Genomic DNA, 21,118 nt, shown 5'->3' with positions numbered 1-21,118 from the left:
ACAGCCTCACTTCAAAAGACCCGAGCTATCCTTTTAAAGTGCATTATTTTGAACTAGGTGTACTTAATGCTTAACTCTCAACTTTACACCTACTGCCTACTGTACAGTATGTAACACAACACATTGCAAACAACAGTGGAACATTTCCTGTTTAATTTGAGGATAGCCTCACTCTTCACATTTTTTAGTACAACAGTTTACTTTTTAGTGACATTACCTTAGGACTGGATTTCAGATCATTCAGCTCGAGGAATATCTTTTGAAACACTTCAAAAGTGTTTTTCAGTTCTTTTGGGTAGCTGAGGTTGAGTGCATATATCAGCCCCATTAGCAAGGCACAGGCTCTGGGTACATCCAGGTCTGCTAGGACTTCTGTTCCTTCAAGTATGATCCTTGCGCTGGCTGGATCAGACGTTATGGCACCTCTGGTTACAATCTTCATCACTTCATTGGTAATATCCCCGCCACCATCCTGGTAGGTCAGAATCAATATAAATGTTTTAAGTAATCATACTTATACATGAGAGTAACACAAAATAGGGCTGCAACTAACACTTTTCTCGATTATCTGATTAGTTGTTTGGTCCAGAAAATGTCAGAAAATGGTGAAAAATGTCAATGTTTTTCAGAGCCCAATATGATGACCTCAAATGTCAAACATATTCAGTTTGCTGTCATAGAGGAGTAAAGAAACCAGAAACCAGAAACCATTCACATTTATGAAGCTGAAACCAGAGAATTTGGACTTCTTTTTCTTAAATAATTACTCAAACCGATTAATCAATTATCAAAATAGTTGCCGATTAATTTAGAAATCAATTAATAATAGATTAGATCGTAGCTCTAACACAAAGTATAGTCATGTCTGATTTACCTGCTCTTTGAAGAGATCCTCCTCCTTTTCCCTGAGATACACCACTAAGCCACGGATAGCGACCTCTCGCCTTCTCTCCACAGAATCGTCCTGTGAATAAGAAAAAGAATGTCGAACTGCTCTTCGAGGAGGATGGGTTTTTGATAATTACATCAAAAAAAAAAAAAAAAAAAAAAAAAAGGACTGACTTTATATGGCCTGAACTGTACCAATTATAGATTTCCAGTGATAATCAAAATAATGAATTGATCATTTCAAAGACAGCCATTTCTCTGAAATGATCAATTCATGAACTTGAAAAATCCAGGTAACAAATAGAAAAACTGCAAAATCTTGCAAATTACTCTGCCTATCATGATCCACATCACCTATAATTTGTTTTATTATTCAGTATTTATAGTTTTAATTGATATTTGTGCCTCAAGCTCTAAACAATAATTTGACATAGTTGAGTTGTAAACAGCTACCTTTTAAGACTCAATATCACCTATTGGAAAAAAAAAGTGGATTATCCTATTTGAAATAAACTACATTTCATTCATTCATACCTCTAGCAGCATGTTCTGGATGCGCTGAATGCGCATTTTTGCAGCCCCTCCTCTTGAGGACAGCAAGGACGTTATTTTCTGAGAGTACTGGTCCAGCTTTGCCATGAATGTTGTCTCCAGGTTAACAGTGGTGATCCTTCTGAATTCTTGGTTTATCTGTATAAAAAAAAAGGCACAAATAGGCACAACATGTTAATGTATACAATTTACTTTAAAAGAATATACTGCAAATTATCTTATGGAAAAATATTTACCTGAACTGCATCAAAAAGAGCAGGCCATCTTTCTTTCAGGTCATTGATTTTTGGTGCTTGATTGACAACTTCCTGCCTGCGAATGGAGAATGTCTTCGCCATTTTTTCACTGATGATCTGACAGTTGTCCCTCTTCCTCACTTCACTGAGGAGCTCCACTCTTTCATATTCCAAACTTTCTTCCGTTTCTCCTTGTGGGTGAGGAGGTAAATAGTTCACTTCTGACTTTTTTGGCTTTTTGACATTCTTTGCAGGTGCTTTCTCAAGTAGTCGCTTCTTTCTGAGAGAGTTCACATCAAGTTCAGGGCATCCGAGCCCTCTCAACTTGGTTCTATAGTTGGCCATTTTATATTTTAGTCTCTGTTGCCATCCATAGCATCCATTATATGACCCCGGTTCTTTAAGGCAAGGATGCTTCTGAATCAGCGCCTCAGCAACATCCACAAACTGTGCACTTGTTGGGTAGGCAACATACTGAAAGACGCTTTCAGCCAGTCTCTCAAGGATGTCTTGAAGGATTGAGGTAAAGTTGAGTGGAATTCCATCCTTCTTGAAAGCTTCATTTCCTGAGGCAAGCAAAAGCTCTGTGTCATAGGCAAAGCGAGGTACAGGAAATTCAGCCGGCCACCGCTGTGATCGCTGAATCCCATGTTCAGGTGATGATAGAATCAGTGTATCCTGGGATCCGGATGAGCAACTGCTTTGGGGAGGACGGACAGCGGTCACTGAAGTACTGACTGAGGTTGCTGAGCTATAGATGGAGGTTTCTGATTCACTTTCAAAGGAAGTGTTCACTTCAGTTAAGTTCAGAGTAAATGTGGGAGGTTCAACAATGTTAACCACTTTTATTGTGTCCTTGTCCTTGATGTCACTTGTTGAGGTAAGACTGAAATATTCCTCTCCAAAATCAGCATCCTTGTAATGCAAAGTAAAGTTCCCTTGAAGCCCAAATGTCTCTCTTACAATGGACTCAAGTTCACCCACAGTCCCAGGGAGGCCATGAGGTAAGTCAAGTTTGCGAATGTCATGGTCCTGAAGAATGATCCTAAGTTTGGTTTGATGAGACATTGGAGCATCTAAGAGAAACCACACGCTTCAGTTTGATTTATAGAATACATCCAGTGTCAACCTTAAGACATTAAGTATCAGAGGAAAATATTACCTTTGATAAGCTAAGGACTTTTCATCACCTTTGAGATATTAGCTTGCATGCAGAAAGGAACTGTGGTAGTGATTACGTCTCTAATCATTAGCTTTCACATTACACTGTGACATTTTATATATGCTTTTTGTCAAAATTGACTACTGCGAAACTGAGCGCCCATTTATATACCTGCTTTTAGTTTGACTAAATGTTTGAAACATTTATTTCTATGGAAAATAACAGGAGTCTTTTTTCATCTTCTTAATATTTTCCATTTTTCCATTGAAGCATAATGTAATAAAAGCAAAACTACAAAGGTCACAAAATTACAGTAGCTGAAAGTAATGTCACATGTCACATAAAAGCTACAACCATAACATTTTCAGTTATATGCCAGTCATATTTACAACTACTACTCAGATTTACTTTTTTGTAACTGCATACTAGTGGGAGTCAAGAGATTCATCTCTTTTTGCACTCTGATGGTAGATATAACTTTCTCACTTGAACTGTAAAAAACAAAAAAACAAAACACTTATACAAGGTAAACATATTAGCTAGCAAATCAAATCTTTTGCACATCAGATGGTGCAAGGCCAGGTGAAAATGATTCACTTAAGTGTGAGATACATACGTTAATGTAAACAGCCTTTTTGTTTTCTTCATGAAATCATGACCTCACATATAAAGAGTATTTTTGGTTATGCATTTTATCCCAGAACTGCCTGGTGGGTAAAGTCAAACAAATGAGAAACTGTGAATGACCACTACACATGGACATAAATGTAACGCTTCTGGGTAACAATACGCTTCCCTGCAACAGTGTATGCTGCCATTGGGAAGATGTCAGACAACTCACTCGGCTCAATCACCTTAACACTTCTTGTGTTTTCGAGTTCATAGCTTCTAAGATGTTCAATATACCATGCATTTAAACATTTCACAATAAAGCAAACCTTTCCGTTGACAACAGCTATCTGAATCAACTCCACAAAATCTGGAAGGCAACCTGTTGAGCCATGTGCCAAGATCATTCCAGTGGAGTAACTGGTGCCACTGCAACACACTGTATTTGCCATCTGGACAAACGACTCACTGGGGAATTTTACTTGCAGTGCTTTTTTTATGTCTTCCCTCAGCACAGTCAAATCCACTATTGACAGTTTTGTTGCCTGCAGAGATGGTGGAACAACTGCACCACCATGTAGATGGTGTGCAACCATGAACTGATGCTTCACTGCAAGAGACAACAGAATGTTTCGGAAGCTGTGGGTATGCCTGACCACACGCTTGAAAAAGCTGTGTTTAGCTTCAAAGCGCATAGTCCAAAGAGATACAAGTGGACCAAAAGCCTTTATTAGCTGTGGGTAGTGCTCTAGAAAATGATGCTTTGGAATAAGTCTTTCCTGAGGGAAAGTCTCCAGGAATCTGTGTCGATGCTCAGAAATCTTGCTTTCAAGGAAACAAATAGTTAAGTCTGTATGCACAGGAGAAAGGACAAGTTCAACTATGTCCTTCAGGTTCAGGAGGACCAGCCACGTTGGTTCACACTCTGGTATTCTTTCTCCAACTATCAGGGGAAGGAGGCGAAGCAAAGCCCAATTCTCATGGGCATTTCCACCGACAGTCTTTCTTTTAGCAAAAGCCAATGGAACTGCTTGTGGTGAATCAGATTTATCTGCCCATCTGTATGGGAACTCTTTGATCAATTTATTTAGTTCATCAAGTGTGAAATATTTTTTTTTGATTAAGGCATTTAAGCACAGTGCTAACTCGAAAGGTACAATACCCTCAAAGAGGTCGTGGAGCAAATCAGGTGGGTAGCCAGATAAAACATCAAAATGTTTTAGTCTTTCAGTCAGTGGGCACTGTCTCTTTACTCCATAACAATGATTATGTCCCTGTGCTGTCTGAACATGAGCCTTGTGCTCTTGTATTGTCCTAGGGTTAAATGCTCCAGTTCTAACTTCACTTACTTGGAATTGGGATCTTTCTCCAAGACAGAACCTGCAGACGTGTGTACTTGAGAAGCTCTCCACAAATCCTCCGATAGAGTGGGCGCCAAGGTTATCTGCAACAACACAATACACAGTACCTTTGACTCGAATGCCTAATGAAGGAATGTAAAGTCCTTCTTCTTCAAGGCTGGCAAGATCTTTTAGCATTGGCTCAAACACAGCACTATAGCCAAACTTTTTGATATCATCAGCCTTGCAGAGAATGGCAAGGTATATCGATGTTAGTGATGATCTGAGCAATGGTGGCACATTTGCTAAAACCCAATACACAGCAGTAATTTTGTGCTTTTTTCTTGAAGTGCCAAGTGGATTACACACTTCAAAATCATCCACATACAGAATAAGAGCAATAGCTGGATTGTTTTCTGACAGCAATGTATTGTTTTTAAAATGTGTGCCATCCTGAAATGATTTGTATTGACTTTCGGAACTGCTGTCTGCTTCATTACTAGATGAGAGCAAATCCTGGATCTCTTTTTTCTTAAAAACCTCATGCAAAGACTTCAAAATAGGTACATATTGAAAACTTCTCTGCTCCCTGGCACTGAGCATATATTCTATGGGTTCCACCACTGAAAAATGCTCCTTGAAATATTCTCTTTTGTAGGAGGTGGAAAGAGGACCATTATGCCCTAGGGCTAATGTAATTGGGTTGCACTCACATAGGTCTGTTACCATCTCTGAGATGATAAAATCATCAACTTCACAATTATGCTTCTTTAAGCATGACTGTAAAATCTCTTTTAAAATAGGACCTGAAGCTGATGAGGAGATAAAGTGTAGCTCTTCAACTAACTCATCAATACACCGTTGTGGTACATTGAATATGCTTTCCAACTTAAGCAGCACGTGGGCTACATGTTTTTCTATTAAATTCGGCAATTCTCTTATTTCATTACCTTCAGGGTCTTCACTCACTGCACCTTCAGTATCGTCTTCATCCACAGGATCATCCCCTGCATTTAGAGGATTGACATGCCTCTGCAAAAGCCAAGGCTTGAAGTCATCCAGTGTATGAGGAGTGTGTTTCCGGCTCCTATGAGAGGCAAATGTTCCATGAATGTTTGTTTTGAAAGGACAATTTTCAAAAACACAAGACACAGTTTCCTGTTTCTTTAAATGACGACCAATATGCTCAAAGTATTCTCTTTCTGTGGAGATAGTGTTTAAAGAGCAACATGGACATTTAAATGAGAGTACAGTGGACAGTGTCACTGACTCACGGGTCGAGTGAGTTCTTGACAGATGGGTTCGCAGGCTGCCCCATGTTTTAAATGAGCAATAACACTCCCAATAAAGACAAGGGAGAAATTCTCCACCATGACCATGTCTTAATCTATAATGCTTTAAGAGATCTGTCTTTCTTGGTGTTTCAAATTTGCAAATTTTACAGATCCACTTCATTTTAAAAACAAACAGTTTAAATTACTTTAACTTGGGTGATTCAGAAGGCTGTAGTACAAACAACTTGTGCTACATCAGCATTACAGTAAATTTTAATTCATTAATTAATTAAAATTACTGCCCGTCTGGCACCAACAACATGCCACGCTCAAAATTGCTTAAATCACCTTTCTTTCCCATTCTGACCTTCAGTTTGGAGTGCAGGAGATTGTCTTGACCAGGACCACACCCTTAAATGCATTGAAGCAACTGCCATGTGATTGGTTGATTAGATCATTGCATTAATGAGAAATTGAACAGGTGTTCCTAATAATCCTTTAGGTGAGTGTATATATTAGGGTTGGGTCGATAGACGATGCCATCGTCCATCGCCGATGGCCGATAGACATCACGATGCTGAGCCGGCATCGCGATCCTCTGCCCCGCCCCCGCCGCAGCAGCAACCAGCTCGCGAAAAACACACACTTAATCACACAATATAGCCTTAATTGCGCTCTTCTCTACCGTATTAAAAGATTCATTTAATTTCCACCACTCCGCCTGGGTGCTTAACTTTTTTTGGCTCCTGCCAAAAAACCATTTCTTTTGCTAGGTAGCGGGTCACAGCGTCAGTACACTGCTTCCATCTTTCGCTTTCACGCTTTACTTAGTAATTTTAGCGAAAGCCTCAGATACTGTTGGTTGGTTCCTGCAAGGTTCAGTTGTGCGTGATGACACTGGCAATGAGTTGTATTCCGCGGGATGGTGAACACGCAAATGGTAATGTAAATTTGTCGTCTGCGCATCTTTTGCGCGGATAACTTGACCGCAAATCCTACACACCACTTCAGACGTATATCGTGGCTGTCCTCTTTCATTTGGTCTAAAGCCAAAGTATTGCCAGATAGGTGAATTTGCACCTTTATTACCAACCAAGTTTGTCGACGCCATTATAACGACAGTACGACACAGATCACTGTGCCTATTCATGCCAGAGTCCCGCAGAAAAAGTGATTGACAGGTGGTAATTTGTGTGTAACTTAACTTTATTTATTTATGGTTTGTTTATGGGTAAAACAAAGACCATGCGGGTCAGGTAGTGGAAACGGTAGGTTACAATTAATTAATTCGTTATGAATTAATTATTTAACAATAACCATCCCTCCCCCCCCCCCCTCCAACCCGCTGCCTACGACGACGATGCCATCGTCCATCACGATGTTTCACATTAGACATCGTACGATGCCAAATTGGTCGACATCGCCCAACCCTAATATATATATATATATATATATATATGTGTGTGTGTGTGTGTGTGTGTGTGTAAAGGAAATTAAGTCTAAAATAAGTAGGGCAGTGGTACTACAGATGCAGGACTAAGAAACACACGTCACATTTGTTTAGATTAAATAATATAAAATCCAAATTCCTATATATACACAGACACACACATGCCATCACATTGATTTTTGGCCTCATTTAAGAGATGTCTGATGTCATGTGTCTTCTCAAAGGAGGCAATTTCTTTAAGTTTCAGAATAATGGTCCCTTCCCATCACCTGATGAACAAGTCTTCTTTCCCATCAGTAATTTTGGAAAACTCAGAATCAACCTTGAGTAAAAACAATCAATAACCAAATGAATACATTAATACACAAACTCTGTGTAAACATTTGCCTAAAGTTAACTGCCAATGACAATTCATTGCAAAATTGAATTCTTGATTTCTTGAAATGTCTTGAATATTAAATGGCCTTATCTTTAAGGAAACATTTACTTTGATATTGAACCACTATTGAGCTTGCTTACCTATAGATTAAACAAAGACTTACCATTGTCCTAGATAAATAAAACATGCAGAGAGGCGTAACATGGAATTTAAAAAAATCGCTTGGGCCTTCGTCGGGGCATGCGCCAGAGAGGGGGCCTGGGTGTCCGCGGAGGGCCTCTGACTGGGACCGGACGAGGAGGCCAGGGCTTGAGGGGTGAGTCATTATTCCCCCCTCAATTTCCTGAGAGCCCCTGAACCAGGCGTGTGCCGCCTACTTGTGAGACTGCTGTTGTGATTAGCAGTCTCTTCCTCCCCTTAGGCAGAGGAGGACTCGGTCTCTGAGGCCGTGGTGGCTTTGGAGGCAGGGGACGTGGCCGGGGACGCGGCAGAGGAATGGGCCGGCCACCCGTCACTTGGGAGCAGCTGGACAATCAGCTGGACGCTTATATGTCAAAGACCAAAGGTCACCTGGATGCCGAGCTGGATGCCTACATGGCTCAAGCGGATCCCGACAGCAAGGAATAGACTGTGCCATTAGTTACATATGCAGCTACCCCGCCAGGACACTGGAAGCGATGAGCCCGTGGCTGGTATCACTACATACCCTGCTCTACTGACAGACCCACGAGTCGCCCTTTTTGCGGATGCAAAACCTTGACAGCACAGTACACATTTGCCCTGTGCATATACCAATAACCGGTATGTGTGGCTGCTTAGCATCCACACATCACTGCGTTCCCACATTCACTCAGTACAGTCAACCATCAAATCACTGTAGGACAGGCCTGGATGTCACACAGCTATACAATTTGTTGACCTGATATGTATTTTTGCAGAAATCCTACATTTATGGCCTTCGTTTTGCCTTGTACATGGGGTGGAGAAATTTGATAAGCAACAGCCTTGTAAAAATTAAACTACCAGGAAGGTTAAATGTTACATGCAGGTGTCCAAAGAGAAGGGTTTGACTGAGCTTCTTGGAGCAGGGCTTTTGTCCTGTATTTGATGTGCTTAGTTGCACTAAATCTAGTGCTCATTGGCTAACATTTTAAATGACTTAACCATAGTTTTTAGATTTTGACAGATTTATAACCCAGTACTATACTTATGGTTTTGCAACCAATATACAAATCATCTACCCCTGACTTAACTATCTTTCAGTGACTGGTGAATATATACATATAAAAAATAATTTTGCTGTTACTGTTTTCCTCCAAAAAATCGTTTGCTTTGAAGTGTTTGTTTTAACATTGTATGGTTGTTCAAGACAAGTCAGCCCCTGGTATCTAGTGTTTAAAGTGCTTTTTGAGTCTCTCTCTCATTTGAGGTTCTTCATTTCAGAGGGTAATGCTAATCATTGTGGTGGGGTCTCTTGAGTGCACCAAAGCTGATGCCTTTTGCAGTCTCAACAGTTTGATTTGTATTGTGAAATTTATTTTGGAATGTTACCAATAAGGTTTTTTTTAAACATCACTTGTACAATCTGGGTAGTGTAAAAGCTCAATGGATGTTTGTGTAAATATGGCTTGATATAAAGTGTTTATTTGAACTGAAACGGGAGCGAAAAACTTCTCTATTTACAATGCTGATCAACCACCCTTAAAAAGAGACGATGTGAGCACAGCTTATCCTGGGGCTGCACATTATTAAAAAAAATATCACGTTGTGATATTTGAAATTTTGGTGATAAATATTGTGATATTTTTAAAACAAGAATTGAATGTATCCATAATGAACTATAGCCAAACAGAACTTATCATCTGCAGACCAGTGAAATCCAGGATACTTTAGTTAGGATTTTCTCATGTTCAAACAGCAATATTCCCTTTCCTTGGCATGGGGTTCAGTTACCTTTGCAACATTGAAATCATGGCACTGTTAAGTTGTTCACATAAGAACTTTTTATTTAGAAAAAGTGTTAACACTGGCATGAGCGGGTAACAACACAAATTTACAGTACAAATTACAGTACAACATAACCCCCACCATTACCAGCAGAATGATCATTATTATAAAGGGGACAACAGGGCTTGTCACAGATGTCTCAACATATGACCATGCCTCAGTAGTTTCCCTTTTTGCTCCCTGTAGTTTTGCACATTATCTATGGAAGTCTTAATTGGATTTAATTATTTATAACCGACAAGACAATCCACAAATACGTACCGTGATCCACAAATATTTAACCATAAATGTTTTTTTTTTTGTGTTGTGTAAAAATGTATACAAATGTAACATGTTTTGCACATTTGTGGAATGCAGAATTCACAGAGTTCTGATTCAGGGGAAGGAAAGTCAGGGACCATCAAGCTGTTTACAGGATTATCTTACAGGTTTCCTCCCTGGAGTTATGCCATATAATATATGTGAAAGTGTGGAGGCGAGCTTTGGCACTCTGTATGTTACAGAATGATACGCATCCACTCAGCAAAGGCTGTCAGTCATATTCCTGTTTAAGTGCAGTGCTTACGAGGCCTGGACCACACAGGCTGATGCTTCATTAGGATACTAACAGAATGAAGCTCCTCTTCATAGAATTTCCAGGGTTCTCTGCTCATTTTCTGAAAAGCAGTTCTGTCACTGCACTGGGTTACCAACTTAGATGGAAAAATATGTCATATCAAAACTAAAACAACCACTAATTTATTACAGCTATGATTGTATGTATTTTTCAGGTGATAAAAACACCATAATCATATCTGCTATAATTAGTATTGCACCTCATTTTCCTGTTTTAAACAAAAACCAGATGGAAGATGTCAGGTTCATCGAGGTCTTTAGCTACAGATGAGTCACTCACTCTGGGCTGCAGTGTATCTTACAGGAGCAGGGGGTTGACATGGATCCGATGGACCTGGAATGCAATTATACCAAGCGTTTGGTATAAAGGACATTTAAACACATCAATCAGATCCTCCTGACCTCATCATAAATAACAGGTTTTTGGACTCATTCATTGCCAGAGTTCTGCAGGATTTACACCTCTCCCACCACCACATCATCAGGGACACCAGCCAACCAGCTTACACCCTCTTTACACTCCTACCCTCTGGAAAAAGCTACCTGTGCATCACCACCTGCACCAGATTCTGTATTCCCCAAATACATGTTCAAATAAAACTTTAAAAAACTTTTAGAACTTCTGGACAAACCCAGGGTATTGTATAAGAAGAGTTAGATAGTATCTGTTATTGCCTTTGAGGATAACTAGTGCCTGTTATTGTCTGATCAGAGAAACACTAAGTGAGGTCATTCACTATACAATTAATTTACATCAATACACTAAACAAGTAAAAAAACCGGCACAGATAAATCCCAGATTTAACCAAAACCCACTCATTTGTCTTCTCCAACAGAGGACGATGGCTACAACCAGGACAATCACAGCAAGGACAGTCACTAGGACAGGGATGATGATAACATCTGGATGATCTTCCGGTTCTGCTGACACACATCAGAGTCACATGTTATATGCAAACAGCCGTATCTCCATGGTAACAAGCCTGTGTTTCTTCTACCAAACACTCTTGGCAAGTCATAGACCAGAAGATGTGGAAGCTGCTCTTTTAAACAGACATACCCAATCCAAAGTCTTCCTTTCTGTCCATGTGTGTGACAGTACAGGTATACTGGTGCTTCTCCCTCAACTGCTGCTCACTGACACTGAGGCTCTTTCTCATCTGGAATGTTCCATCTCCATTGGGCAGCACCTCCCCGCCTGTCAGGTCCTGCTCTGGGACGGGCTGGCCGTCTCTCAGCAGGGTCATGTTGATGTGCCGGGGAAAGAAGCCAGTGGCCAAGCAGCACACCTGTGCTTCCCCAGTGCCTGGGTCTCCCTTCTGGTTCACCCTGACCCTGGGTCGCTCTGCAGAGAATTTTAAAATGAAAAAAATGTAAAAAGTGAAATCTCCTTCCTCTTCTGCCAGTTTTCAGCTGGATGAAGTGTCATTATTACAGAGTGAGGATACATACACAGAGCTACCAGCAAAATTAAGTCTGCAAATAAAGATGTGAGGGGACAGGTCTGCCCCAGGAAGCACCCCCTAATGCTCTCATCATCCAGACACATCAGAATAAACACTTTGTTTTGGCGTCTGACAGGTATTAAAAAGACCTCTGTGCTATGTACCTCTTCTCATTAACACATTCTTGTCCTGTTGGAGGTATTGCCTTAACACCTTAAGACAAAGAGGTTGGTATACGTTTATGTAAATCAGTTGTACTGCCTCCGTTTTTATCTTGCTCCAGATCAACTCTGGCACATGCGGGTTATATCTTTGCTCCAGGATGTCATAGGTCCTCGTCTCCTTGCCCTCATAAGCATCTCTGAGGAAGAACCAGTTGAGGCTGTCACCTTCCAAGGTACATGTTGCCAGTCTCTGATAAAAATGAATCCCTGTGACAGATCAAGAAAAAAGGACATTTTCCCAGTTAGTCTTTCAGCAACTGGCAGCTGTTACAAAGATAGAGCTGAATGATTTAATGCAAATTCAATTTACAGATTTGATGTTTAGATTTGAGTGATTTTGTGATCATTTAGTTAAAAGAAATACATGTGCTACAGAAAATTTATTTAGAAATCCATTTTTTTCCTTTGCATAAAAATATTTCACCAATTAACATAAAATATGTAATTTAAGTAGAGAGCAGCCACTTCATATATAAAGTCTAGACCAGAGGAACAAGGACTAGAAAGTACTCTGGCTGAATGAATCTGAACAATGAAAAACAAACTGAACATTATCATGGGTCAGTCTGTGAGCAGCACAGTGTCTTTATGCTTCTGGCGACAGAAACATAAAGTCTATGTGCTCCCAAGTCTATGTGCATGCAAGGCTTTTTAGGTAATTCTCCTACAGTCCAAAAAACATGTTTCAGTAAACTGGTATGTCTGTACTGCCCATTGTGTGTCCTGCAATGGACTGTCATCCCATCTAAGCTTCCCTCACAGCCTGAGGTTTCTGAGATAAGCTCCAGAATCATCACAACACTGTATGGGATATAATAGTATAGCAAATGGTGTGATTTGATATCAAGCATCTGTTTGAGTAACACAAATATATCAATTAGAGCAGTGGTGGGCAATCTTATCCGCAAAGGGCCAGTGTGTATGCAGGTTTTTGGGATAACCTGTAAGTCAGCTGTTCAAACTCAGGTGTGTGTCAGTCTTCAGCCAATCAGCCCTCTAATTAGTAATCTAATTAGGGAGTTGCAGCGAAAACCCGCATACACACCGGCCCTTTGCGGATAAGATTGGCCACCCCTGGGTTAGAGTGGTACAAGTCAGTTTCATTTGTTCTTATAAAACATTTTCTTGCTTTTTGGTTCTAAAGAAACTCTGGTGGCTCATTGGGTAGAACTATCACTTCACCCCTCCAGCTCTGTGGATTTGAGTCCTACTGTCTCTGAAAGTGTTTAGGGGTTGCATGTTCTCCATGTGTTTTGTGGGCTGAGAGCTCTGGTTTCCTTCCTCAATTCAAAGACATGCATGTAGGCTAACTGGCATCTCAAAATTTCCCATAGAGTGCCAGTGTATGTATGGGCCCTGTGATGCACTGGCTTCCCATCTAGGATGCACCCCAGTGATTTGCACTCTGCCTGGCCTCCCCATGATCCTGGCCAGGATAAGTAGTTGGAAGAAGGGAATGAAAAGTGGACATACCGTTAGTATGATTAAAGTGCTTCATCAAACGATGACTATCAATTTTCATACTTCTGTGTGTCTCTTCCATCACAAAATATTTACTCTCAGTATCCTCAACAAAGTCGTTTGGCCTCCAGTGTCTCCGTGAGACAAGCTCTTTGATATTGCTGTCATAGTACTCAACTGGGACATTGTTGACTGTCAGTACCAGTGTAAGCTCTGGAAATGGTGTCTCTCCATAGATGAATGTCGCCAAGAGTGACAGTGAATGGAATGCTGTACATATAAAAAGGAAAGACTGTTTATTGATAATGGCCAGTACAAATTCCTACAACTGGCCAAGCATTACTTTCCATCAACAATCTCTGGTCACTTACCTGTTTAAGTAATACTGTGTAGAGCAGGGGTCTCCAACTCCGGTCCTGGAGAGCTACCGTCCAGTAGGTTTTCTATCCTACCTGGCTTCTGATGAGCCACACCTGTTCTCAGGTAAATACCAGGAACAAGTGTGGCTCATCAGAAGCCAAGTGGGACAGAAAACCTACTGGATAGTAGCTCTCCAGGACCGGAGTTGGAGACCCCTGGTGTAGAGCATACATGCAGTACATTCAATCTCCATAAACCCCTGTGTGTTTCCCATGTTCTCTGAATGTGTTGTATCTCATTGAAAGCATAATGTTTTGAATTCCCCACAAATAGCATGTTGCAATGTATAATATGTTATCTTCAATCTACCACCAATTCATTGAGGGACTTTGGCTTTGACCATAACTACAGTTTACACCATGCTTTTAGCAAGGAGGCCCATTCTTTCTTTTTCTATAATGTTAGCATGCCTGGGGGGTTGTGTAGCCGACTGACCCTCAGGGGTTTCCTCCCCCCTACGTGGGAGTTATTGGTTACTCTCTCTGTTGTCTGGCTTTCTTTGTTTCATTATTTCATTCTTTGTTTTCCCTTTTTCCTGTTTTTGAATTATTCTGTACACTGACGGATTTAGGTATGTGTGACATAAGCAGCCACCCAGAGCAGCATCTTGCTGGGGGAGGCACGGGGAGTCTGCACAAAAAAAATCAGTTCTGACATTTGTGTGATAGGCTTTCTATCACTTATTTGCGCTGTGATATCATGTCACCTTGAGGGTCAATTAACCTTGCTGGAGTGAGTTCCCTGATTCCAGTTTGTGAACTAGGCACCTCGGTCCCTCAGGTCACCCCACTGGAAGCCCAAGGTAGGGGGAGCGGGAAAATCTATTAAATAGTGCACTGTACAGTACTAATGCAATTAGCAAAATCAGTTTAAAATTTATCCTTAGTTATTTATATCGTTCCAAATTTCCTGAAAAAAATTACAGTGCTGAGTGTTTTTACAAGCTAGAATCACCACTGATTCTGTATAAATAATGTAGTAATGTATTACAACACAGCCATGTAAACCACCTTAGGATGCCTCTGTTATGAAAGGCTCTATATAAAAATAAACTGAATTCTTCCCTTGGTGGCATCCAAACCAAACCAAGTTCCCTGTATAATCTGAGTGTGTGGTGAAATACTGAATACTGAGTCTGAATTGTCATTACACAGTAAATACGTCTGAGGTGCTCTTTAAAGAATGTCTTCTATATGAATGATGTATGCAGAGCTCCTGTGTGATGTTCTGATGTCAAACAGCTCCAGAACTGAGTCCTACCTGAAGAGGTATGGTGAGGAGAGCCCAGGATCAGCAACGCCACAGCAGGGAAAACCATGAAGGTTTGAGGTTGAAGTATCATCACAATTCCAGAAAATTAGGAAACCACCTAAATATGAAATCAATATTCAAAAACAAAAGCTGCAAGAGGAAAAAACACTTAGCAATGAAAAATTATATTGTTTTCTTATTTGAAGTAGCTTTTGGTATATACTGAAATGTTCACATTTTCTGTGCTCTATACCACTTCAGAGTAGAGCGCTTTCAGGATCCTAGAGTGAATCAAGCCAGTTAATCAACTTGGATTGGACGTCATGGTTATGTCACTGCAGTTGTGTGCACATTGTGGTGGAAGCAAAACAGAGGAAACAAGAGGACGAAAATGGGAGATAAGGAATAAGGGAATAAGGAAAAAATGTCTCTCCTGGACATGTCTTTCCACATGATGTAAATGACATAAATATGTATATATACATGATAGATATGTACATATAGATGATGTAAAGAACAGATCTTGATAATAGTCATATATGCAGTTCATATAAGGCATACTGCATGAGCCCTGCACCACCCCAGTATTGTCATTTCCAGTGATTACATCACAAAATGCTTTTGATAATACACTCTGTGTGGCATTAATATAGCACCAACAGAGCCAGAATTCAATGGGGGTGCATTTCCCGCTAGGTACCCTGCTTGCATGACGATCTCTCAAGATATTTCTCTCAGATGATCATATCATTATTTTTTTGATGACTTTAGGTCTGCTGTGTGTATTATCTGAGCAAGTTTCACAAATTCAATTTCAGTGCAGCTAGATTTGAAAGAGGTGCATACCCTTATGCGTAAGGATACACCCCAACCCCCCTGCATGTTCCTGTCTGTTTATCTTCTCCTAAAATACTTTTCATAAATCCACACAATAGACCAACATCAATAAACAGTGAAAATTCTATAAGGTACTAATAACAGTTAGTGAGCCAGTTTCTTAAATATTATACAAGTAAGCTGCCGTAAAATGTACCCCCTGCGTGCTGCATTAATATCGCATTTATGAATTTCAGTAATTATTATGTAGTTCATTAAATGCGTTGGTTGCTAACAGCATTTCGTGATAGAATCAAAGGAGAGAATGGAAATGGATTTCCTGCCAGGTAAACCGTCATAAAGACAAACATATTTTTTGTTTAGGTATTTCAGATCACTGTACCAGAACATTCTCTTCATTGTGGAGAAAAATAAATTACTAAATGTGTGTAAGAATTATATAATTTTCTTTGGTTAATAAAGCCAAGGACTTCCTTGTTCATAAACTAGTAAACTAATGACAAATAAATAACCTATTTTCTATGGGGTGCCGTTTGTAAAGGTACTAAACATATTTCTACTTGCCACTTTTTCAACATTTAGTGCAATTTTCTGACATTTAGCTAGAAGTCAATGGTGTTGTGGATCATCAGATTTTTTTGCTGTGTAGATTATTTTCAAAATTGTTCATCATATGCAAAAATAAATGGTATGTCTATATATAAATATTAAATGTAAATGCTAAATATAAATGTTAAAAGTTAAATGTAAATATAAAAGTTAAATGTAAATATAAATGTTAAATGTAAATGTTAAACGTAAATGTTAAATGTAAATATAAATGTTAAATATAAATGTTAAATGTAAACGTTAAAAATAGACTCTAAATGTTGAGAACATATGCTAATTCGCCACGCCCATCTGCATAGAAATGGGCGGTAACGACAGAAGCACGCTAAGTGGTTGCAGGTTAGGGCTGATGGAGGACAACATGACGAATTCCGCTCACTTAGAGGGCATAGAACGTGCAGTTTTGGCAGGTGTTCACGCTGCATTACATGGTATTGCTACACAGGTCGGGAGCAACATCATTTACACCTTCCACTGTGACATCGGGAAGTTATGAATGAATTTTGGGGCGGGAGGGGGATCAGTAGTATCGTATAAATTCGCCTTTAATTTTTCCCACCATGCTTTATTTGGTGGCGGCAGTTCGTAAGATGCTGCTGCTGAACGTTTTGTTCGGAAATGGCGAGAAATCGCTAGCAAAATGGCAGGTCCAATCACAGGAACTATGAGGACCATAATCCATTGCAGTTATCAGACGCTGCTACACGTTGCTCGTTCGCATATGTTGACGCGTGAATGTGCAATGTTTCATGTAATGTGTTTAGTGATTTTCATCTGACAAACAGAAAACTGAAGTAAGCAGCAATGATAATAGAATGAAGGGGAAACATTAATACAAGTCTTCATGTGCAAATGGATGAATGGATAGTGAAAGTATGTTGTCTAGCCTACAAGAAGCTACCATACTCCCAAATAAACAAAAATCAATATGTATACCTATATGTATTCATTCCATTTTACAAAAATACTCTGCAGACTGACGTTGCTAGCTATCTGTTAGCTGTGACTAAAGTTAGAACGTACTGATCTCAGTGATGTAGTGGCATTAATGCTGGATGTGCATGAGGATACTGACGGTATTGAAGCCTCAAATGAAAGGGCCTCTTAAATATCCATCCATACATCCATCCATTTTCTCCCGCTTATCCGAGGTTGAGTCGCAAGGGCAGCAGTCTTAGCAGGGAAACCCAAACTTCGCTCTCCCCAAGCAACTTCATCCAGCTCCTCTGGGGGAATCCCGAGGCGTTCCCAGGCCAGCCGAGAGCCATAGTCCCTCCAGTGTGTCCTGGGTCTTCCCCGGGGCCTCCTCCCAGTGGGACATGCCTGGAACACCTCACCAGGGGGGCGTCCAGGAAGCATCCTAATCAGATGCCCGAGCCACCCACGTATTCCTTCCACCGACCCAAAACATCCCGAGTTGAGGTCAGCAGCACTCCATCCCCACCATAAACAGTGTTGATGTTGCACTGCTTTCCCGCCCAGAGCCGCCGGATGGTGGACCAGAATCGCCTCAAAGTCGTTTTCCATAGCCTCACCAAACTCCTACCATACCCGAGTTTTTGCCTCCACGACCGTCGAAGCCGCACCCCGCTTAGCCTGCCGGTACCTGACAGCTGCCTCTGGAGTCCCACAGGCTAAAAAGGCCTGATAGGACTCCTTCTTCAGCTTTACGGCATCCCTCACCACTGGTGTCCATCAGCGGGTTCGGGGATTGCCGCCGCGACAGGCACCGACCACCTTACGGCCACAGCTCCGGTCAGCCTCCTCCACAATGGAGGTGCGGAACATGGCCCATTCGGACTCAATGTCCCCCGCCTCCCCCGGGACATGGGAGAAGTTCTGCCAGAGGTAGGAGTTGAAACTCCTCCTGACAGGGGATTCCACCAGACGTTCCCAGCAGACCCTCACTATACGCTTGGGCCTGCCAGGCCTGGCCAGCTTCCTCCCCCACCAGCAGAGACAACCCACCACCAGGTAGTGATCAGTTGACAGCTCCGCCCCTCTCTTCACCCGAGTGTCCAAGACATGCAGCCGCAAGTCCAATGACACGACTACAAAGTCGATCATCGAACTGCGGCCTAGGGTATCCTGGTGCCAAGTGCACATATGAACACCCTTATGCCTGAACATGGTGTTCATTATGGACAATCCATGTCATGCACAGAAGTCCAACAACAAAACACCGCTCGGGTTCAGATCGGGGGGGCCGTTCCTCCCAATCACGCCATTCCAGGTCTCACTGTCATTGCCCACGTGGGCATTAAAGCCCCCCAGTAGAACAAAAGAGTCCCCAGGAGGAGCGCTCTCCAACACCCCTTCCAAGGACTCTAAAAAGGGTGGGTATTCTGAACTGCCGGTTGGTGCATAAGAGCAAACAGCCGTCCCCCCACCCGAAGGCGAAGGGAGGCTACCCTCTAATCCACTGCGGTAAACCCCAATGTACAGGCACCCAGCCAGGGGGCAATAAGTATGCCCACCCCTGCTCAGAGCCTCTGCCCATGAGCAACTCCAGAGTGGAAGAGGGTCCAACCCCCTTTGAGGAGACTGGTTCCAGAGCCCAGGCTATGCGTCGAGGTGAGCCCGACTATGTCTAGCCGGAACTTCACAACCTCGCGCACAAGCTCAGGCTCCTTCCCCACCAGAGAGGTGACATTCCATGTCCCAAGAGCTAGCTTCTGCAGCCGAGGATCGGACCGCCAAGGTCCCCACCTTCGGCCACTGCCCAGTTCACAATGCACCCGACCCCTATGGCCCCTCCTACGGGTGGTGAGCCCATTGGAAGGGAGACCCATGTGCCTCGTTCGAGCTGTGCCCGACCAGGCCCCATAGGTATAGGCCTGGCCACCAGGTGCTCACCATCGAGCCCCACCCCAAGGCCTGGTTCCAGGGGGGGGGCCCCGGTGACCCGCGTCCGGGTAAGGGAAACCGTGGTTCCATTATTTTGTGCATCATTAGGGGTCTTATGAGCCACATGTAGAGTCTACATTTAACATTTACGTTTAACATTTATATTTACATTTAACATTTATATTTACATTTAACATTTACATTTAAGATTTATAATTAACATTTATATTTACATTTACCATATAGGCTACATTTAACATTTATATTTACATTTAACTTTTATATTTACATTTAACTTTTATATTTACATTTAACTTTTAACATTTATATTTAGCATTTACAATTAATATTTATATATAGACATACCATTTATATTTACATATGATGAACAATTTTGAAAATAATCTACACAGCAAAAAAATCTGATGATCCACAACACCATTGACTTCTAGCTAAATGTCAGAAAATTGCACTAAATGTTGAAAAAGTGGCAAGTAGAAATATGTTTAGTACTCCATAATTTTCTTGTTCACGGCAGGGGTGCAGAATTCGGCACACCGGATTGTCGTAGACATTTTGTACCCCCAGCTCTGCAAACGTTATCGTGGGGAACCCCCCTCGTCTCTGCAAATGTAATCATGAGGCGGGGGGCTGAGCCCCCCCTAAGAGTCAAGTCGTAGAATCGCCCCTATAGCAAATACTATTTTCGTAACGAAAGTGAAAGCACTTGTATTAAAGGACACAGACTGTATTATAAATATGAACCTAACATGTGTCTAGCTCTCAAATATATATCTAATCTAGGTCTATTTTAACAATCTCGTCATTTACTTGCCAGATTGTGAATGGCGAAACAGATGAAAGTACAGCTTAAATCGACAGATGAAGTTGGAACACCGTCTTCTATTTAGCTGCACTTCCTTGTTTCACTTTATCCCCCGACCAGATTGTCCATGCATTCGTTCTCGACATTGTGTGCAGATGTAACCCACCTGGAAGCCGGTGCTATTTCCTTGATTATCGTAAGTCGTAATTCAACATCATTTAAACGGTATACGCGGGTGAGGGTAAAATGCGGACAGTTTACAAACAGCGGATTCCGTGTTTATAAACAGACGTGTCGCAAAAGACGCACGCCGCGTAGACAGATCACGTGGCATAGAAAGATACCCATACGACGTTACCTAATCACGGGGTGCGTTCGAGGTGTGTCTGCAGCTGACGTGACGTGGAGCGCGATCTGCCGTCGGCTGCAGGGGTGGAGTATACGCTGGACGTAAACAAATGAGTGTTCGAGGAGCTCAGCAAGGCGCAGCAGCTGCGCGTTCAGCCAGTGCAATTTTGTCATCCATATTACAGAGTACAATACGATTGTCCGAAATCCTTATTGTTGTTAATGTTTAACAATTATTTTATTGTTGGTTTTTTTGAAAAAAAAAAATTGAAAATGTTCTATATATCATTTGTTGAGCGTTCTCTAGTTGCGTATAATTTGCATTTGGACGTCCAGCT

At 41.5% G+C, this 21,118-nt stretch overlaps 1 protein-coding gene and 1 long non-coding RNA gene across 3 annotated transcripts; both read right to left on the bottom strand.

Moving 5' to 3' along the window:
* Positions 1-255: 255 nt before the first annotated feature.
* Positions 256-2,013, bottom strand: LOC111832844 (uncharacterized). Its single transcript, XR_011985024.1, has 4 exons — positions 1,677-2,013; positions 1,423-1,578; positions 875-964; positions 256-472 (listed from the first exon to the last, which is right to left on the bottom strand). It is a non-coding gene; the product is annotated as an uncharacterized lncRNA (long non-coding RNA).
* A 535-nt stretch (positions 2,014-2,548) lies between these two features.
* Positions 2,549-20,768, bottom strand: LOC140582009 (major histocompatibility complex class I-related gene protein-like). Of its 2 annotated transcripts, XM_072706076.1 has the most exons (10): positions 20,599-20,768; positions 15,323-15,463; positions 13,655-13,912; positions 12,122-12,388; positions 11,573-11,857; positions 11,329-11,433; positions 10,793-10,846; positions 5,738-5,874; positions 4,797-4,891; positions 2,549-2,752 (listed from the first exon to the last, which is right to left on the bottom strand). In XM_072706076.1, the coding sequence occupies exons 2-8, from the start codon at positions 15,402-15,404 to the stop codon at positions 5,801-5,803; spliced, it is 1,125 nt and encodes a 374-aa protein (XP_072562177.1). In that variant the 5' UTR covers positions 15,405-15,463; positions 20,599-20,768; the 3' UTR covers positions 2,549-2,752; positions 4,797-4,891; positions 5,738-5,800. The 2 variants fall into 2 exon arrangements, with proteins under 2 accessions (XP_072562177.1, XP_072562178.1); XM_072706077.1 differs by lacking the exons at positions 2,549-2,752; positions 4,797-4,891; positions 5,738-5,874 and having other exon boundaries at positions 9,871-10,846; positions 11,329-11,436.
* Between the last annotated feature and the right edge of the window lie 350 nt (positions 20,769-21,118).

The sequence above is a fragment of the Paramormyrops kingsleyae genome, chromosome 23 (genome assembly GCF_048594095.1).
Source record: "Paramormyrops kingsleyae isolate MSU_618 chromosome 23, PKINGS_0.4, whole genome shotgun sequence".
NCBI lineage: Eukaryota > Metazoa > Chordata > Actinopteri > Osteoglossiformes > Mormyridae > Paramormyrops > Paramormyrops kingsleyae.
This window is presented reverse-complemented; position numbering and strand designations above follow the sequence as displayed.